Source organism: Macrotis lagotis, chromosome 3 (genome assembly GCF_037893015.1).
Source record: "Macrotis lagotis isolate mMagLag1 chromosome 3, bilby.v1.9.chrom.fasta, whole genome shotgun sequence".
In the NCBI taxonomy this organism is placed as follows: Eukaryota; Metazoa; Chordata; class Mammalia; order Peramelemorphia; family Peramelidae; genus Macrotis; species Macrotis lagotis.
In genome coordinates this window covers 19,283,977-19,305,379 of record NC_133660.1, presented here as the reverse complement: position 1 = coordinate 19,305,379, position 21,403 = coordinate 19,283,977, and the positions used below count along the sequence as shown (strand labels likewise).

The window sequence follows — 21,403 nt, the reverse complement described above, 5'->3', positions numbered from 1 at the left end:
TGGGGCAGCTAGGTGGCACAGCGGATAGAGCACAGGCTCTTGAATCAGGAGTACCTGAGTTCAAATATGGCCTCAGACACTTAATAATGACCTAGCTGTGTGGCCTTAGGCAAGCCACTTAACCCCACTGCCTTGCAAAAACCTAAAAAACAAACAAGAAAATCCAAGTTATAAATCCCTGATCACTGAGGCATCTCTCTTCAATGACTCTCCAGGATTTTCTAAGTAGCAAGTGTCAGAACTGCAATTCAGACCCAGGAAATTTACTCATTCCAAATTCAACCCATGAACTTTCCATGACCCAATACAGGGAATGAGTTTTTCTGGATAGTTAAGAGCATATTATGCCTTTATACAGAAAACTTTATTTAAACAGTCTGGGATAGAAGTCTTCGATATTCTATTACATAAATGTGTGTTCAGTGTTTCAGTTTTAATCCAATCTTTGCGACTCCATTTGGGGTTTTCCAGGCAAAGATGCTTGGAGTGGTTTGCCATTTGCTTCTCCAGCTTATTTTAGAAGTGAAGAAACTGAAGTAAACAGGATTAAGTGACTTGCCCAAGGTCTAACAGCTATTAAGTATCTGAAGCCAGATTTGAAGGAGTTTTCTTGACTCTAGGTAAGGCATCTTATACTTTGTGCCAACTAGCTGCCCATTATATAAACAGATGTGTTAATTGAGAAAACTTGGGAAAATTCCGCCCAAGAAAGTTTTGGTATAAAGGAAGAGCAAAAACTGATTTAGGCTAAAAGCACATTTGTTGATAATTCTCTAAATCATGACCTTCTGCTAGCCAGAGTGAGGAGGTCCTTGGATGTTTACTCCTGACTTAAATATCACTACCATTTGTTGCCAGAAAATGTGTCTGGCTAAAGGTCTCAGGGGTTTGAGCAAACATGAAAGAATTCACTTAAAAGATGGGTTCCGACCTAGAAAAATTTAAGGACAAAACAAAGTATTAAGTATTGCTGTGATTAGCAGAAGCTAAGGGAAAGACTAGCAGTAGCAACAGTAACAGCAGTCTTGGTGAAAGAATAAGTACTAAGGAAGGATATGGGGGCAGGAGTTTATTTGGGGGGGGGGGGTGACAGCTCTCCAAGAGTGGGCTGGATTTACCCAGAGAAAGACAAACAACTCTGCTGAGTAAAGGGTCAGCTTTTTAAAGAGGCAGGAAGGTGAGGTAATTAGATATATATATTGATAGGGGCTTGCCTTAGGGATTTTCCTAGTTTTTGGCCAGGGTGCCTGGTACTTCATTAAAGTTCTTTGACCTTATCAGCCTGATAGTTCACTGAAGTTCTTTTGATCTCATCACTTCACTTCAAACCAAAGCAGGGTAGAGTTTTTGACTGGATTAGAAGTAGAACCTTTTGTTCTGTGAGTTGTCTCTAAGCTAATTAACTTAATTACTGGGAGATACTTGACCTGCCCACTCCTCTCTGTTCATAATTTTATCAAAAAGAAGTTATTAAGAAATAGGGGAATTTCCAGTGATTTGTTACTGAAATAGAAGTTTAAAAAAACTCGTTCCCCTTTGATATAATTAAATTATATATTTAAAAATAAACAACTCTCACGTGTGTGTAATAAAAAGACAGAAAACAAATTTTATTGACTTTTTTAAATGCCTCAGGGACATTGTCAGGAACATTAAGTATTGAAAGGGATGAATTCAAGATACAGAAAGAGATGTGATGTGACCAACATGACCATTGTTTGCTTGACTATGTCTTTTTTGTTGCAAGGAGAACATAAATTGCTTGTTAATTTAAAAAATGGTTCTATTGTGTGTGATCTGACTTGGTGCTTCTTGAGTCGGGATTTCCATATGTGCTGTTTCTCTCATCCACTTTTCCAAATGAGAATGTAAGGATGGAGACTTCAAATTTGGGGACTTTAGTTCAAATCCATGATCTGTCCCTCACTTTGAGCAACACATTGGACAAATTTATTAATTCACTTCTGGGACCTCAGCTCCTTCATTTTTAGAATGGGGTGTTGGAGTAAGGTATGGCCTCTCTCAGAATCTGTGATCCCACCTGCTGCTCTCTGGTTGGTCTGGGTCTTGTTGGGGCTCTGAGGAGGGGGCTTGCGCAGGGCCAGTTACTGACTTTGCATGAAACTTGTGAAACTGTTACAAAAATTTTTTAAATAAAGAAGAAAGCCTTTAATTAGCTAGAGAGGTGGGAAGTGACAGTTTTGAGGGGCTTTTCAAGGAATAGGATGGGACAGGATCAGCAAGCATGAATTAAGTGCTTACTGTTTGCCAGCTCTGTGCAGAGCACCAGGGATGCAAAGAAAAGCAGCTTCTTTCTGGTCTAGTTGTGTTTTGTCACACTCTCTTCCCCCTCCCTCCCCTTTGTCATGTGTTTGGAGAATGCTCAAATTTGCCTTTTGGTGGTAAGGGACTGGGCCCTTTACATAAACTTACTCTGAAAGATTTTCTCTTGGATGATAATTGCATTTTTTGACAGGCTAAGGAAATCCTCACAAAAGAATCCAACGTACAAGAGGTTCGTTGTCCCGTCACTGTCTGCGGTGATGTCCATGGCCAATTTCATGATCTGATGGAACTCTTCAGAATTGGTGGCAAGTCACCAGATACAAACTATCTTTTTATGGGTGATTATGTGGACAGAGGCTATTACTCAGTGGAGACTGTGACTCTGCTTGTATCATTAAAGGTACAGTTTTTTATTTTTATTGTAACTAATAAAAAAGCATTATATTTTTTCCTCTTTTTTAAATTAATGTTAAATCAAGGAATATGTTGAGAGTTGCTTGGTTGGTTTAGCATGATGTTATATTTTATGGTGCACTTGGTCAGACAAATCTGATTCCTTGCTTTAAAACTTTGACCTGTCCCTTTTATTTCATCCCCTGTCTCCTAGTAGTTCTACTTTTTGGGAAATGTCTCCTTCATTTTTTCCCACTTAGACTGGAGAGAGAATGTTTACAAACACAGAATTTCTCTCTCTCTCTCTCTCTCTCTCTCTCCTTATCCAGGATGTCTCTTACCTTGTTATTTGTTGACTCAGGCAAAGGAATTTATGGGTACTATTACACGGCTGACTAAATAGCATTGACACAGGTAAAGACAATAGGTTATGAAGTAGAGCAAGCCCTGACATGGCCAATTGGCATCTTTATATACTGTGTTAACATTCAGATTTATAACTCTTAGTTCAGAGATGAGAAACCAACTTTTTTTTTTAGCTTTTTTTCAAGGCAGTGGGGTTAAGTGGTTTGCCCGAGGCCACACAGCTATGTGATTATTTAAGTGTCTGAGGGCGGATTTGAACTCAGGTACTCCTGACTCCAGGGTGGGTGCTCTCTACACTGCACCACCCAGCTGCCCCGAGAAACCAACTTTTGATCAGAAATATAGTCTTAGAGACTTCTTAAACTTTGACACTCCTCAGCTTATAAAGCCTTCAGTGATTTCTGGCTCAAACTAAACGTGGTTGTCCAGGCCTTTGGAAGGAACATTGGATTAGGAGGCAGAGGGGGCTTGGTTCAAATTCTCCCTTTGTGACAAGGGCAAGACACTTCCCCTTTCTGGTTTCTCTCTCCTGCTTTTTGTTTGAACTCAGTGATTTCTGAGGCCCTTTCAGGAATAAAGCTTGGGACCCTTGTCCTCTCTTTCTAGGCTGTCTTGAGCTTGTCTTTTCACCCTAATCCAGATTACTCTGCATTCCTTGTCCCTGGGCACATTTCCACCTCCAGGCTTTTGCTGTGACTGCTGTCCTTCACTGAATCTTTAGGTCCAGGCTTTCCTTCAGGACACAGCCAGGCTCAGTGTTGGGAGGCAAACTGCCTCTTTCTTCCTACCTCCAACAGGATATGAGCAGTGAGCCCTTCAGAAAAGTAGTTTAGCTGGAGCAGGGAGAGCACAAGCAATGTGAATCCATTACAACTTTCACCACCATCCTAAGACAATTTCTAACTCCTTTCTGGGAGCATTGGGATCCCTGTGTTTGTGGGATCTTTTCCCACTAACTGAGGAATCCTCTTAATTCTGCAAATATTGAGCACTTAACTAACTACGAGTGGGATCATCATAATTTAGCTCCCTGTAAGAAATAAAGAATGAATGAATTTAAATATTGTGGGTGACTGCACTTCCCTTGCAATTTGATAAATGCATAGGAACAAGAGATGGGAGGCAAAAATTCCCCTCATTTTAGTTTCCAGGAAAGAGGGCAAAAGCCCCTTTATTAAGTATCTGCTTTGTGCACTCTGTTAAGCTCCTTTCAAATATTATCTGTTAATTCTCCCAACAACCCTTCGAAGTAGCCATTGCTATTATGATCCCCTTTTTGCATTTGAGAAAACTGAGGTAGGCAGGGTCACCCAGCCTGGATTTTGAACTAGGGTCTTGGTGATTACAGACCCTACAGGTTGTTGTTTCTCCACTGTGATGATAGGCTCCCAAAAGCATCAGGCCCTATCTCATTGTCTCAAACTGAGGGGGAATCTAGAATCTCCTCTTCCTCCTTCTCAGAAAAAATGAGATGTCCCTTTGCATCCAGCCTGGTTGGTTCGGGGCACCTTGGTGATTCTCCAGGCAGGAGCTCAGAGGTTGATCTTCATGGCCTGCCTAGCAAGATATTCTGGCACTGGCTCTCTCCCTCTCTGCGCATCTCTCTCTTCTTCCTCTTCCAAAAGCAATTTCTAATTCACATTTATAGTAATTGTGAGATAAAGGATAGAAAAATTCAACAATTTAAAAAATACAAAAATCTATACAGTTCAGGAGCGGCTAGGTGGCCTAGTGGCAGCCCTGAAGTCAGGAGTACCTGGGTTCAAATCTGGTCTCAGACACTTAATAATTACCTAGCTGTGTGGCCTTGGGCAAGCCACTTAGCCCCGTTTGCCTTGCAAAACCCTAAAAAAAAAAACTATACAGTTCTCGGTGTGGATTTTATAATACTGAACTAGGTGGCACAGTGGATAGAGCATCGGCATTGGAGTCAGGAGTACCCGAGTTCAAATCTGACCTCAGACACTTAATAATGACCTAGCTGTGTGGCCTTGGGCAAGCCACTTAACCCCATTGCCTTGCAAAAACCAAAAGAAATTAAAAAATTAAAATAAAAAAAAAAGAAGAGACATATAATGCTAAATGAAAGCTGGATGAGAAGGTCCTGACAGCCACAACCAAAAAGCATGTTTCATGTTCTTCTAGAAGTTCCTTTGGACACATTGCTCTTTAATATGGATCATGTGGAGATCCAGGCCCAGCCCTACCTCTTTCTTGCCTTATTCTACCCCTCCAGTCCTCATTCTAGAGAGAGGGTCCACCTGTCCTTGGTGCTTTGAGAATGAAGCCTTGGGTCCCTCACTCTGGAATGATGACCCTGTTCCCAGCCAGGGCCCTCAAAGTGCCCTAGGTCACTCACCATCCAGAGACCTAGGGCCTCTGGTTAGGCTGCCATCTTGAAGTGCTTTACTTCAGGATGGTAGATAGAGTGAAAACAAGTAAAATGATACCCTCCTTCCCATTGCAAGTGTGGGTAGTCTCCAGGAAGGCTGTCTGGGGTCAGGGTTGGTCCAGTTAAAGGGTAGGAGAGACTACAGAGTGCCTTTTTTCTCCCAGTCCATGGCCAGGAACTTGTAGCAATTCTAAATGGACATTTTGAGTTTGGTACCAAGAGTTCCGGGAGATGTCCGCCTTTGGCCTGAAATAAACTTCTCCAAAGAGAGCACTTCCTGTTGCTTGTCCAGCTGAACCAATCTTATCATGTTCCCTTGGAACAGATCACTGAAAAGAAACAAAGTCATACCGGCCCTGATGTTGGCCCATTGCCTGGCAGTACCCGGTGGGCTCTTTGCCCACAGGCCTGTGTTGGTCTTCCTCCCTTTGGTTTCTGGAGCTCATAGCTTGCATGTGTCTTGTGGTCAGACTGACTGTTCAAGGGGCTGCTTTCTTTCTGCACTTACTCCTCATTTCATACTAACATTGACTTCTATTTTTCTGCCTGTGGCCCAAATGAGCAGTTCTTTTTAATTTCTCCTTTCCCACTGACTCCCTCCTTTGCCCTTCATACTGTTTGTGTTCTCTTAACTGATGGTGCTATCATATCTGCACATATCGCCCCCTGGAACCCAGATGACGGCTTCTTTGCAAGGCCCCACCTGGTTGGCATTGGATGCCATTGTCCCTGCTTCATCTTCTCACTGCTACCGGATCACCAAAGGTGAAGCTGTCTGATTTCCAGGAGCAGCCTCCCTGCCACATCAGTCATTGTTCTAATATGACTTCTTGCTTAAGAATCTGTGACTTCCTGGGGCTTATCATCTTCCTGTCTTTTAGATGCTCAGATATGGCAACTAGAACTAACTGTTACTCTGACTGAGTTGGTGAAACACTTAAATTAGGCACCATGATTCAGACTAGATCTCGTGGGCAGGCAAAATTCTCCCCACTAAAAATGAAGTATTCATTATTGCCTTATCCCCAAAGATCCTTTTTCCAAGGGGGCAGCTAGGTGGTGCAGTGGATAGAGCATCAGCCCTGGAGTCAGGAGTACCTGAATTCAAATCCGGCCTCAGATACTTAATAAGTACCTAGCTGTGTGGCCTTGGGCAACCCACTTAACCCCATTGTCTTGCAAAAACCTAAAATAAAAAATCCTTTTTCCAAGGCTTCCTTTGCTTCCCAAAGTCAAAGATGACCAAAAAAAGTGCATAGGACAGATACTTTCTGGCCTTACTTTAAGCACAAAATCTACTGCTGCTACTTCCAAGGTCTCTCCAGTCTGGATTCCAAACTTTTATCTCTTTTAAGCAGCAGCCAAACAACTTTGAAAACTCAGAGAGAAGATTAACAGTGCTGGTGATTAGAATGAACTGATAACTTTAACATCTTGCAATGTGAAATCATACCCTAAACATAGTTTTGCAACACAGATAAGGCAATAAAATGACCTTGTTCTTGGACTGACTCCACTGGCAGGGGAGACCCAATGAAGACACATATACGTTAATGTGTTCCTATGATGTAGGAACCCAAGGGAGGTTAGGACAGAATTTGAGGCAATCCTGTACTCCCACATTCTACACCCTTGTGGTGGTTGTTGTCCTTAATTATCTATTTAACAATCTATGGTGAATGTATATCCAGAGAAACTGGATCATGAAAGGCCAAGACTTAAGGTTTGTATCTATCTGGTGGGGATTTTTTGAGTTTTTTTTCTTTTTCTTTCTTTTCAGTGATATTTGATTTGATTTTTCCAATTACATGTTATAAAAGTTTTCCAACATTCATCCACATGTATATGCATAGTTTTAAATTACATAATTTCCTTCCCCCCCTCCTCTCACTGACGAACAGTCAGGTGAATATTGTACCTGCACATTTGTGTTGAATATCTTTACAGATTAGTCATCTTCCCTGTGAGGAATTAGGACTATGGGAAAAGAAAGAAATCCATGAGATAGGAAAGACATAAAAGTGACTGTGGTGTTCATTCAGAGATTTTTTTGTTTGTTTTGTTTTGTTTTTATCTTTCTCTGAATGGGGATAGCATTGTTCATAGCCAGTCTCCTAGGGTTATCCTAGCTCTTTTTGAGGTTTTTTCCAAGGAATTCTTTTCCATTTTGCAGTTGTCTTTGTTGTTGTTGTTCCCACTTGGGTGGCCAGACCAAGAGGAAAAAAGGGGAAAGAAGAAAGGAGGAAAGCAGAGGGAGGAGGGGGAGGGTTATTAAGTGCCCCTCTGGATACAAAACCCTGGATTGTGCCTTCTAATATAGGGAGAAAAGTCAGATAGTCCCCTCTCCAGGAACCTATATAGTTAACTTTCTTTCCCTCTTTCTTTAATTTTATTTTTTCCATTTACATGTAAAGAAAATTTTTAACATTCATTAAAAAAAAATTTAAGTTCCAATTTTCTTCCTCTCTGAAAAGATAACAATTTTAAATTGGATATATATGTGCAATGTATAAACCCTATTCAGGAGCTCACTTTAAACAACCCTTAAGGAAAATTTCTACAGCAGGTCAGCCCCATTCAGATCATTTGGGGAAGTTACTTTACTGAAACAAACAAAACCAAAGCCCTGTTTCTAAGTTGCCCTCACTCTTGTCAGGAGTGGTCACCTCTTCTCCCTCATACCCCAGAAACAAATCCCCACCCAAGAGATCTAAAGAAAGAGTGCTCCTGCAGCCACCAGAACCAGAAGGCCCAGGGAGGAATCATTAGCAGAACCTTAGAGGCCAGGAAGGCCTCAGAAGAGGCAAGGGACTTGACCCCAGGTCACCCAGGTCATACCCTCTGCCTCAGAGCCATTGGGCTGGGCCTACCCATCAGTGAGACCTTTGTCATAGGCTGGAGGTCCTGATGACTTTGTAGTCGGTCATCTAGTAAGAAAACATTTATGAGCATGACACTGTGGTAAGTGGAGAGGACATAAAAAGAATCAAGAGACAGTCCTTGCCTTGTAGGAACTTACAGTCTAATGGGGAAGACCCCTGCAAAGAAACATCTATATACAACCATCTTTATCTGGGACCCCTGTGGTTGGAAGAAGTGACAGGATCCAGCAAATGAGACAGAGAAAGAGCTGTCAGAGAAGTGGGAGAAGAAACAATAGAAGGAAGGGTCCAGGAGGTAGTGGTTAGCAGTGTCCGAGGCTGCCAAGCAGTCAAGCAGACTAAGAACTGAGAAAAGGTCACTGGACTTGGTAATTGGTAACCTTGGAGAGTGGATTCAGTGGAACATAAAATCAGAGGCCAGATGATGCTAAAGGTTTAAGAAGAAGAGAGCAGAGACACCAACTGTAGAAGACCTTTTGGAGGTGATAGTAGAGCATAGGGTAACAAGGGTATGTTTATAGGCAGTAAATAGGGCAAAACTGAAACTAAACCAGGGATGGGGTTGACAAAGGGAATGATGTTTGAGGATATGGGATCACTTGGACATACAGAGAGCTTGGCCGGCTCTTCAGGAGAGATTGCAGCATCAGGACTATCTGTACCTATACCATAGAACAAGCTCTACAACCACCAGCAAACAGTGGACAGAGAACCCTGATCAGAGGCCATATGACCTATGAAGTTTTTGGAACCACTAGTCCCAGGGCAGATCTATACCCTATACTTTGGACAGGTGAACACTCCAGAGGGATAGTGGATAACTGACTTAGTCCCAGAAGCAGGCTGTCATTGCAGTTGGAGAAAGATTCATTTTTATGCTGGCTTACCACCCTGGAAGAACTTGGACTCTTGGAACTTTCAGTGACCCTCCCTCCTTGGGTGACTCTAGGCAAGGACTCCCATCCACCCAGACTAGAAGAACCCTTCACTGTCTGACAAGAGTTGCCTGCTATTAAGAGGTCACACAGAAGAAGCCCCAGTAGGAAACCAAACCCTTTTCAAGAGATTGCCAAAGGCCCTTAACTGGCCCTCCAATCAGCTACACCTCCTGTCAAGCACCTTTGCAAAGTCACAGTCTGTAAATCTTCTGTGGTCCTGTTTATAGACCTATCCCTTGCCCCCAGTGGACCCTTGGGGGTCTGGAGGAGCACCCAAGCCTTTTGGGTTTTCTTTGAATCCCCAGTCCCAGCCCTTGATCAGTTGATGGGTTTCCTTGGATTTCTCATCCTCTATTAGAGCTCCTTTGAGTTCAGGGACCATGTTCTTTTGTCCCTGTGTCCGCACTGCTTAGTATCTAATAGGAGCTTGATAAATGTTCACTGGCTGCCTGACTGGGCCCCAAGAATGGGCTTCCTTCTGGGTTTCAGCTAATGTATTTGGGAGACATTTGTCTCATTTTATAAACAAACTGAAGGGTCAGAGAGTGGTCAACAGTTTCCTTACCAGCATTGAGCAGTTTCTGTCTCACATTTGTCAGTTTTGAAACAACAACAACAAAAAAAAATGGCATCAATAGAAAGGACATGAGTACAACTTTTAATTTTGGTTTTTAATATTTAACAACTAGAATCTCCCGAGACAGGAGATTTCTGGTGGGGAGAATGGAGCAGGACAGGGTCCTGAGTGAGCTGGCTTAGTCTGGGGGCTACTGCCTCCCTCTGCTCATTCTTCTTTCCCTGGAGGCGCAGGGACCAAGAACCTTGTAATGCTCCCACCAGGCACTCGGGGGACACCACAGAGCCCCCAGCCTGGCCTCAGACACTGACTAGCTGTGTGACCCTGGGCAAGTCACTGCATCCTCTGTGCCTCAGTTTCCTCCTCTGTCAAATGGACTGGAGTAGGAAATGACCAATCCCTCCAAGATCTCTGCCAAGAACATACCCTATGGGGTCATGAAGACTCAGATGCGACTGAAAATGACTGAAGAAACAGAGAGGGTCAGAAGAAAGTGTTTTGTTGGGATCAGCAGACACTTATTAAATGCCTACTGTGTGCCAGGGTTGTGGCATAAAGACAGATGGCAGTCCATCTCCAGGTTGCCTGCCAGCTCAGCCTTAACCTGTGGTTGTTTCCTTCTGAGGAGAACCTTTGTCATGCCTGATTACAGCTTCTTTGGCTGCTGTGACAGTAGTGACCATCTCAGATCTGCCTTTCTTCCAGTGGGCTGCCTCCTTGAAGGTTCTTTCCAACTTCAAGTAGAAAGAGCAGAGGAATTTTGACCAGAGAGCTCCTTAGGCCTTGGGAGGAGGGCTTCACCAGCTGTCACGGTCCAAAAGCTCATTCATCCTGTGACATGCCTCTGGCCCAGGCCTCCTGAGCTGGCCCTGAGACCATTTCAGATTTCTTCATCAGAGCTGGAAAAGTTGCTGTTTCATCACACTTGCCAGAGTCTGGTCCTGCGCCCCTCGCAGGAGCAGAGGTAAGAAGGTCCTTCCCTGGGGGCTGAAGCTAGGGAAGCATCGATGGAGAAGTAAGTCCTGCTCAGATCGCCCGGCTGTGTCAGACAGCATTCCGAAGAAGGTTTTCTTCCTTTTTCTGTGCCTGCCCGTGTGTGTGTGTGTGTGTGTGTGTGTGTGTGTGTGTGTGTGTTTATACAAAAAGTGCCCCCTCCTCATATGTTGTGGTGTGCCAGGTGGGTTCTGGAAGTCCTTCCCTAACCAACCCTGACCTCTCACCTGCCAATGCCTTTGAGACTGTCTCACTTGTTCTGTGTCAGTTCAGGAGCAGCCCAGTCTGCAGTGGCCTGTGTTGGAGAAGGCCAGTGCTGCTCTCCAGGAGCTCACAATCTAATTGGGGCGTGGGGGATGGGACTGTATATAAGCTCAAGAGAGGAGAATGTGGAGTCTGACTGGAGCTCAGGGAAAGCTCCTGTTGGAATAGTGGAGGAAGCTGGAGAAGCAGCAGAGGAGACTGAGAATAACCAGAGACCAAGGTGGCCCAGTGGGGCTGAAGGGCCAAGAGGTTGCCAGCCAGATTCCTCAGGGCTACAAGGAGAAGGGGGCTGGGAAACACAGCCTTGGGTTTGGCCAGGAGGAATTGTTTTATTAGCGTGTGAGGACCAAAAGGAGAGGATTTGGGAGTGAGGGGGGTGAAAAAGAGGCAGAGTAGAGGTTACATGGTAGAAACGTGATTAGGGGGACAGCAAGAAATAAAATGACAGTGTGGGCTGGGATGGCAGCAGCCAGAAAAGTTGGGTTCTTTTAGCATGGTAGCAACTGAGCCTATTTTCAAGCCAAAGGGCAAAATGGAGGAAAGGTGCAGTAGTAACAGAAAACTGGTAGGCTCTGGAAGGTCAGCAAGTAGAACAAGACAGTGAAGGCTTTCCATGGAGAGGAATAAGAGCCTATGCACAGGTGTCCAGAAAACAGAAAGCAAGGTCAGCTAAGGAGGACGGACAGTAAAGAAGAGACGTCAGCCTGACGATCAGTGTCTCCTCCAGGTTGTGCTTGTACTTCACTTGACTTCTTTGGGGGATGGGTAGAACAGATGATTGGGAACTGGCAGTGATTTATAAAATACCAGTTAAACGTGCTTAAAGAAGAGATTCAGAATGGTTCCTGAGAATGAGAGTGAATCCACAAGCAAGGCTTAAAAAAGATGGTGATGACTAAAAGATGAGGACTCAATGGACAGTCAGCTCAGTCTTGTGATCTCCTCGAGCGGGGAGGAAGAGGGCAAGGTGCCTGCCTCTCTTTTGTGGCTTGTTTTTCTTGCCAGGACCCCAATAAGTGCTCAGGAATATGGGTTGGATTGAACTGAACATTTCCTAACTGGTGTGCTGTTAGTGTTTGGTTTTGTTTTAAACTCCATCATAGATCCAACCTGTTCTTTTTATTTTTTTTTATTTTTTTAGATTTTTGCAAGGCAGTGGGGTTAAGTGGCTTGCTCAAGGCCACACAGCTAGGTAATTAGTAAGTGTCTGAGGCAGGATTTGAACTCAGGTACTCCTGACTCCAGGGCTGGTGCTCTATCCACTGCACCATCTAGCCGCCCCACAACTTGTTCTTTGAGATTCTGTTCTACACTCCTGATTCACTAAATAGTAAAGTTGTTCCCCAGTTATGAGGATTTCTCTTAAGAAGCAGATAAAAGGTTAATAATAGCTTTTTCATTGATTGATTCACCATTCTTTGCCTAGGTATTCTAATGATTATAACTTTTTTTCAAGAGAGCTTATCTGCCCAGTTCTTATTGGGAAGCAGAAAAGAGAAGTTAAGACAAAGTGAAACTTTGAATGTAAAGATCAGAAACTTGATCCTTTTCGGTTTGGGACAAAGTGACTTAAGTGATGTTTTAGAGAGATGGAGGAAGCTAGCGGCCTTGGGCACAATACAGCGACTGGAAATGGTGGTTTTGTAACCATAGAATAATGTGCTGAGGACCCTGAGCCGGGGTTAGGAGTGCTTTGTGAAGCGAAAACATGCACCCAAGGGATATTTTTTTATTTTTTTGCAAGGCAAATGGGGTTAAGTGGTTTTGCCCAAGGCCACACAGCTAGGTAATTGTTAAATGTCTGAGACCGGATTTGAACCCAGGTACACCTGACTCCAGGGCCGGGCTGGTGTTTTATCCACTGCACCACCTAGCCACCCCCCAAGGGATATTTTGAAATTAGAATTGACAGGATTTTTAAAAAATGATTGTAGTTTATATGTAAATATACATTACATATATAATGTATAAATATGTGTCATGTATAAATGTGTGTGTGTATACATATAAAATGTGTTTATAAAATACATGTATAAAATGAATACAGGAAATGAGAGATTTTCTTGACTCTCATCCAAGAGTTTGCTGTAATTTCATCAGAAGGGAAAAGTAGTCTTTGAAAGAATCAGAAGTTAATCTGTTGAATCATCTTCAGCAGGCGGCTGTTCCCTTTCCCTTTTCTAGGTACGCTATCCAGAGCGTATCACGATCCTGAGGGGAAACCACGAGAGCCGACAAATTACCCAGGTGTATGGCTTCTACGATGAATGCCTGAGGAAGTACGGCAATGCCAATGTTTGGAAATACTTTACTGATCTGTTTGATTATCTTCCACTCACAGCGCTGGTAGATGGACAGGTAGGTGTCGGAGAGATCTAGCTGTCGTCATGTAACAGGAAGGGAGGACTTGAGCATTTCTGTAGAGCCCCCTCTGGGCCAGGCTCTCAACCAAGAGCTTTACAGATGCTACCTCTGGGAGTTAGAGGCCATTATTCCCATTGGACAGATGAGGAAACTCTGGCCCAGAGGGGTTTAGTGATTTGCCCAGGATCACTCAGCTAGCAGATGTCAGCTGAGGCTCAATTTGAACTCAGATCTTCCTGACTCCAGGCCTGGTCCTCTATCTACTATACTACCTAACTGCCTCCAGAACTTAAAAAGAAGAGTCTTCACCTTCATAATAATAGCTGACACTTTAAGGGGGAGAGTGTGGAACTGGATTGGGGGCTTCATTGGTCCAAGGGACTCTCAGGCAAGACAGCTTGGCCCGTTTCTCTGTAGGGTTCTTGTTCAGGCTGTTTGTCAGGAGTTGAACCCTGGTCTCTCCTGTTCCCCAGGACAGCCCTCTATCTGCTCTGATCTTTGGGACAGCCTTGCAAATTAGGGAACATCATCCCCATTTCACAGATTGGGAAACTGAAGCTCAGGATGGGACTTGCTCAGGGCCTGTAGTTAATAAGGGTCAGAGTAGGCTACTATTGCTGCCTTGGCAGCCCCTGCCTTCAGGTTACTTCTCTCCCTGGAGTCAGAAAAGAGCAAGGGTTATTGATGAGCGCCACCGAGGTGTCCCCCATGGGTACAGTCTGTCCCCTGTTAGGTCCATCACTGCTGTGGGGTGGCTGAGACATGGTGATGGTGGACCCCAGAGGTCACTGTCTATTCCTACCTGCCTCCTGTAGACATAGACCATTAACAGAGAGGGAAACCTGTAGGCAGTGCTGACCAGGTGTGTCTTTGGATTATTTATTTACCACCATTGATGGGCTTTCTGGAAGTAGCACTCTGGAACTCACCTCCTAGGTAACTTACAAAGAATCATCTAATAAAGCAATTTAAATATAGCCATCATTTCCATAGTGGCATTGAAGGGTTTGTAGAGCACTTCACATAGATCAGGAACCCAGCAAGGTAGGTGCTCTGATGCCCATTTTGCAGATGAACTCACTTGAACCACAGAAGAGTTAAGAGAATTCCACTATCACACATCTAGAGGTTGTCCTGGGCAAGATCTGAACTCAGTTCATCCTGACTACAAGTCCTGTATTTTATCCACTTGATAACCTGGCTGCCAAGCAGTAGAAAGTTCATTAATTAGTCTTTGTGTTAAATGAAGGTTTTAAAAGTCAGTGATAAAAGTTTACCAAAGCACAACTATAAGAAAAAATTACCTTTGAAAAAATAATCTGGGATAATATTAAATTAAATAGTTTAATTTTACTTACTCATTAATGAATAAGTGAGGGGCAGCTAGGTGGCGTAGTGGATAAAGCACCGGCCCTGGAGTCAGGAATACCTGGGTTCAAATCCAGTCTCAGACACTTAATAATTAACCTAGCTGTGTGGCCTTGGGCAAGCCACTTGACCCCGTTTGCCTTGCAAAAACCTAAAAAAAAAAAAATTAATGAATAAGTGAGTTTATTTTTTTGTAGCTAAGATTTTTGGGAATCATTAAATTACAATAAGATAAGCATTGTTTTAAATTATTAAGTACTGTTTATCAGATTTTGGCAAGAAATGAGTAAAATAATGGTGCCCCCCCCCTTTTTTAAAAAAGATATTTTGCCTCCATGGTGGCCTTTCTCCATCCATCGATACCCTGGATCATATCCGAGCCCTGGATCGTCTGCAAGAAGTTCCACATGAGGTAAAGTTAGAGTTTTTTTGCGGGGGGGAATTCTACCCATGTCAGTTACTGTGCCACCAAGGAGGTAAGTTCCTTTTCCAGACCTGCTTTCTGGATTCCATTAGCCCTGAGCCCCCAAGTCACTGTGACACTAGAGAACTGGCCCAGCCTCTCTGAAGGGCTCTGCTGGGACATGGGGATCCCACAAACCCACTTTTGAAGGTCATCAGGAGCAAAGTCCCTTCTTAGCCTCAGAAATCCGAAGCTTGTTCTCTTCCTTCTTCACTGTCTCTTGGGCTTCAGCCCAGATAAAATCTCTAAAGGGAATTTAGCTCCACAGGTAGGAGACAAAAGAGCCAAGGCCTGACAATGTCTTTGTGAAGATGTGTTAAGGAGAGGATGCCTATTAAGGTATTCTCCCTGTCTGAGAGGGATTGGAACAGAGGAGCAGTCTGAAATTCCATGAGAAAGTAGTCCCCATACATTTCCATGGATCACTGGGGGAAGGTTAGGAACAGCTCTCCAAAGACCCTTGAGAAGAGAACATGGAAGGCAGGTGGGAGGTCTGTTCCCCTCCTCCTTCCACCATCAGCTGTCATTTACTCCTGGTGGGGGGCTCAGAGTTTGTTTCTATCTCTTTGGGGAAGAGGGGAATCCTTGGGAAGTGACCAAAATATTAAAAAAGGAAGAGAAAAGTAGACATTAAAACAAGTTAGGAAATTATTACAATAAAGTTTTGTTTTGGAAGAGAAGGATTGGAGCAGAGCTCTGCACTTCCCAAGAAGGGACTCCCTCCTAGCTCCTATCCAGACCCCAGGAATCCTCAAGAACTGCAAGGAAGTATTTCTGGGAACTGAGTAAAGATTCAGGCACCTTTGTGAATTCACTTCCTCTGCACCCAAAAGAAGTGAAGGGTGTACTGGGGAAATGTTTAGACTGAGAGAAATTCTAGTCCTCGCCCTTCTTTCAGTGCTCTGTTCCTCCATCCTTCCTGGCACCTGAGTAACATGTGGCTTACCCTTTAACCTCCACCAGGGAGGGTCTGGCCTCCTCATGCATTGGGGCATCTTTGTTTTCCCTTGGCAGGGCCCGATGTGTGACCTGTTATGGTCTGATCCTGATGATCGTGGTGGATGGGGCATTTCTCCACGCGGTGCTGGTTACACGTTTGGACAGGACATTTCTGAAACATTTAACCATGCCAATGGCCTCACACTGGTTTCCCGTGCTCACCAACTTGTGATGGAGGTATGAAGATCTGTTTGCAGGATGCTTTCTCCTGCCTTCAATGGGTAATAGGCCCTGACATGTTTGCTGGCACTCAAGAACCCTCTGGGGTAGCTGAAGGGAGAAATTGCTGCTCTTCATTTTAGGGAGTAAGACAGATAACATCCAAGGAGGTGTTGCTTTGGAATGCTTGATTCTGATATGTTGGCAAAAGAAAGAATTACTAAGACAGTGTACATCTGCTATCACTAAGGAAAAGATGTTTGCATATAAAATTACATGTCTGATTCAGCTTGCCTGCTGGCTCTGGGAGGTGTGTGTATTGAAGGCAGTGGCTGGCCACCATCGCTGGATATTCTCCTGACCTCTATGCCTGACTGGGTGTTGTTGCTGACCCCTGTCCACCGAGATTCTCACAAGACTTTTGTACAGGCAGGAAAGTTGGTGTGTAGTTTGTTTTCCTGCTTCACTTTTTTCATTAAAAAAAAAAGCAAGGATTTCTTCTACAATTTTGAGTCCTTCCCCTCCTTCAGGTACTTTGTATGTCCTTGTGTATAGATTTCCTCTGGTAGACTGGGTCCAGTCCAGCTGCTTCTCCCATCTTTTTTAACTCTTCTTTTTTGTTTTTCTTTTTACAAGGCAGTGGGGTTAAGTGGCTTGCCCAAGGTCACACAGCTAGGTAATTAATAAGTGTCTGAGGTCAGATTTGAACTCAGGTCCTTCTGACTCCAGGGCTGGTGCTCTATCCACTGTGCCACCTAGCCGCCCCCTTTGTTAACTCTTGAGTGTGATTTCTACCTCCCCCCCCCCATGGCAGATCAGCTCCAGCTCCCTGACTTATGTGGCAGAAGCAGCTTTTGAGAGGCTTTGCGATCAATGCCATCTTTGTTCTTCTGCCCTTGGGAGGACTTTGTTTCCTGGAGTCTTTATCAGGCTTTTTGTTGGCTGACTTGATTCTCCATTCCCCTCCTCCTTCTCCTTCACAACAGTTTTTTACAAATGACTTTGCAGGCTGCACCTGTAGTCACCTTTTCTCAAATTAGGCAAGTATTTGCTGACTGTGGTCTTTCTGTGGTGGTTGACTTACCTTGGTTATACAATGCCACTTCTGGCACGCACTTCTCATTTTTCATTCTGAATTACTTGATGAGATAGTTTAGCATTAGGTTGTTCCATTTGGATGCCATTTCCTTTCTCGTCATTTCTGCCAGCTAAGTCAGGATCACTTTGGCATACACGATGAGCCTTTTCTGGAATGTTAAAATTCATGGTTTTCCTTTGACTTGGAAATGTTAAATAAGTTATCCTTATCCTTTAGAAATTAAAAGTACATCTCTTTGGACTGCTACGAATTAGTTTGGTTTGCCCCAAGATTTGAATAAGATGTAGCTCTTCAACCCTTGAACTCTAGATGTTGTGGGAGGACTCTGGTCTCACCCTCTGGGCTAGGGCCTCCAGGCCTCAGGTCTGATTTGTAGGTTTTACCAGTGGCTCCCAGAACTACCACGTGATGATTCCTTTCCTGTTCGCTTTGTGTTATTCATGTTCCCACAAGAGTAACTCAGATGGCATTTTTAATTGTTTCAGGGGTACAACTGGTGTCATGATCGAAACGTGGTAACCATTTTCAGTGCACCTAATTACTGCTACCGTTGTGGGAACCAGGCTGCTATCATGGAATTAGATGACACTTTAAAATATTCCTTGTAAGTATTACATAATTTAGAAAGAAAATAGAAATGGAGATATTAGAAGGAAGAGTCACACATTAGCACAGAAGTCAACATTTTTCACCTTTTTTAATATGTGAAAGAAAAAGAAAAACAAGGCAAAATAAAAGAAATTTACCATTACTTTTTTCATTCAGATTAATCAACATTTATTGAATAGGCTTTTTTTTGGCTGATGTGATTGCCTTGAAGATCCTAGAAAATAGGATTAGTGACCAAAGACTAGAGAAGAGCAGGTGTTACCCTGACTTTTAGCAAATGCGAATTGCAGGTCAGTAAGCTTTCATCCTTGAAGTGATGTTTGGTGTATTTCTAACCAAAGGGAACCATGATTTCAAAGTCATCCAGACTAATTTGTGCTTTATGGAATCTCTGATGAATTGTTCACTTAAGGGAATGCTGTGGATAAAATTCAGGGCTAGGTTGGGGAAAGCTTGATTGATTTGCTAAACCATACTTTGCCTGCGAGCTTCCAGGGAATTGACTCTGTTATACCAGCCAAAAATGCCAACACAGTTCTAGGTTCTAATAAGTAGCAAAGACGTATTAGACCTGTTGGTCTCTGTCCCCCTCAAAACAGATCCACGGTTGAGGAAGGATACTGACAAGTGAAGAAACACCTCCCCTAGCCCCCCCAAGCAGGACTATCAGCATAGGGGGGGACAAGTCCCAAGCTCATGAGCTCTGAGGATCCATGGAGAGATGGATAGAAGAGCAGACTCAGCAGATGCTCACTGTCTGCACATGTTTGGTGGGCCAAGAGGCACCAGGAGAAGGAGAAGCAATGGGGCAATGGGGTGAGGACTTCCAGTTAAGTTAAAATCATTAGCTGAAAACACAATGAAAATTTCCCTCTTGATCTTGGAGAAATGGTGAAAAGGACGAGTGCAGTGTAGCTACACAGTGGCCCCCAAGCCTCCCTTATTGGTCATTTCAGGGTGGCTTAAGCCCTGCAACAGTCCTGGTACACATCTTAGTAGACCCTAAACATTGCCCATCGATGAAAATGCCCTCTGGACTGTTCAAACCAGAGGTAAGCCACCAGCTTGGGGCCTGTTTGCTACTGCTGTTCCTCCGCTCTCGCGGTGCCTGGCCTGGCCTTTCTTCGTCCTTTGGTCATCTGCTAATAGCTGGGGAGAAAGGGAAAGGGCTTGGCCCATTGAGGTCTTTAGTCTGGCTTTCTGGGCCAGAAGAGGTGTTGGCAGGAGCACCTCCTGAGTCACTGTTTGGATTTCTCTTCTCACAGCCTGCAGTTTGACCCCGCTCCTCGTCGTGGAGAGCCCCATGTTACGCGGCGCACCCCAGACTACTTCCTATAAACAGCTTTGGGGAAACCCTACCAAAAATATCTGGAAGTACACCTGGCATCTTTTTTACAAAGCGATGAGAATAGACATGTTTGTGTAACACGTTGGGATCTGTGTCTGCATCAGTGCCCATCATGGACCAAACTGTGCCAGAGGCACTCAGCACTGAGCAAGCCCACTGAGGCTGAACCCCACATGCCCCCCCCACCCCCCCACCCCCATCTTAGGTCGGTCATTCAGCCAGCCAGCCAGCCAGCCTGCTGTATTTGGAGTCCCTGTTTTCTTCTGGACTGTTCAAACACAAAGGTAATGAATACCTCCATCTCCTTTTGCGCTTATTAATCTGTAAATTTTAGTTTTAGTGTTTCACTGGCATGGATAGAATTTGGAGTTTATTTTTAAAGAAAATGCACAAACTAACTTTGACATAACTCATCACCCTTTATTTTATTAAAATATCTGATTAACTTAACTGGAGAAAGGTGAAGATTCCCTTGGGAGTGCGTTGTCATAACATTTAGAGAGATTTCCCTTCTTTTAAGCTAAGTGACTGTTCTGGGTTGATCTCCCTTTGTTTCTGTATATTTGTCACAGAAGTGCTTGCAGCTTCTTGGGTGTATTGGAACAATAAACTTTGAGTTGTAAACCAAACTGTGCTGACTTGCCGTGGTGCGCATGGGTAGGAAATTTCTCATGGGGAAAACCTGCTGTGACCAGACTGTGGAAACAAACTCATTTAAAATGATGACTTCTTTTATTTGCTCTATTATGTGACAAATAGAAAAGAGCCACTTGCTGAGTCTGCAGTGCAAGACAAGAACACAGCCATGGATGGTTTTGATTTCCATAGGTGACCTGGGTTACTATAGTACCGATCGCTTACATTTAACATGTGATGTTAAAAGTTAGGTTGTGAACTGAAATAAAAGATGAATAAGTGAATTCTGAAGAACCACAATAATGTGCAGTCAAGCTGCAGCTTTTATTTTTTTAAAACGTAGTCCTGGGATGATCTATGGAAGGTCTGTCTCCACTTTATTAAGAGAGCTGAGCCAAAAGACAACTCGTTTGATGTTTGCAGTCCCATTATTACATAGCATCCATGAGTGAATGTTGAAGTAAGAATTCCTTCGTGGAAGCATGACTCTGACATTAAGGATGGAAAAGCAACACTGTTGAATTGATGAGACCCCTGAACCCTAAGCATGTGTTTGATTACACAGGTCATTAAAGGAACATTGCTCTGCCATCCATGTTGGCGCTCTCTCACCTATCACCTTCCAAGGCTTCACCCTCTGTCAGCCCCAGCTACAATGTTCTCTCCTGCCCCACACCTCTCCCCCAGAGAACTTGCCACCATCCTGCTCTCTGCTTCCCTTCCTCACTGTATCTCCAGCCCTCAGCACCAGTTGAGGCATATCCTAGTGCTCAGTGATGTGGATTATCTGACTTCTTCCTTGACCCCCACCATGCCCACAATGCTGTGTAATTTAGCTGAGGTGTGGATTGACTTACACAAGAGAGATTCCAGCTTTTCACATCTTAAAAAACTTCCCCATATGGCCTCTTTCGCTTGCAGTTACTCATCCTCCAAGACTTGGCATCGAGATCCTAGTATTTTGACATGCAACCTATAATTCTTTATGAAAACACCCCTAGGTCCTGTTGCATATTCAGCATGCCTTCTACACTCAGTCCACTTTTCGAAGTCTTATTGAGTGTAGCCTATTCATTGTCAGTGAAACATTAGTCTGGCCTTAAAGCATATTATCTTGTGGAACAATTTCTCAATTTTTTTAGGCTAAGTACAATGGTGAAAGATTATTTTGCAGTATTCTTTCTCTATTTGGAAATTCACATCCTTCCTGAACAATTGTGTTCCTTAGGCTATCCATCTTATTATCAGAGTTCATCATTCCCGCCAT

The 21,403-nt window shown here is 43.8% G+C and overlaps 1 protein-coding gene across 1 annotated transcript in view; it reads left to right on the top strand.

Annotated features, from left to right (window-relative positions):
* PPP2CB (protein phosphatase 2 catalytic subunit beta) overlaps positions 1-20,129 on the top strand; it is a 39,719-nt gene extending 19,590 nt beyond the window's left edge. The window contains exons 2-7 of the mRNA XM_074228273.1: positions 2,477-2,686; positions 13,276-13,449; positions 15,146-15,235; positions 16,301-16,462; positions 18,029-18,147; positions 19,418-20,129. Coding sequence (XP_074084374.1) covers positions 2,477-2,686; positions 13,276-13,449; positions 15,146-15,235; positions 16,301-16,462; positions 18,029-18,147; positions 19,418-19,490 — 828 coding nt within the window. The 3' untranslated portion in view covers positions 19,491-20,129. The remainder of the gene's footprint in view (positions 1-2,476; positions 2,687-13,275; positions 13,450-15,145; positions 15,236-16,300; positions 16,463-18,028; positions 18,148-19,417) is intronic.
* The last annotated feature ends 1,274 nt before the right edge of the window (positions 20,130-21,403 follow it).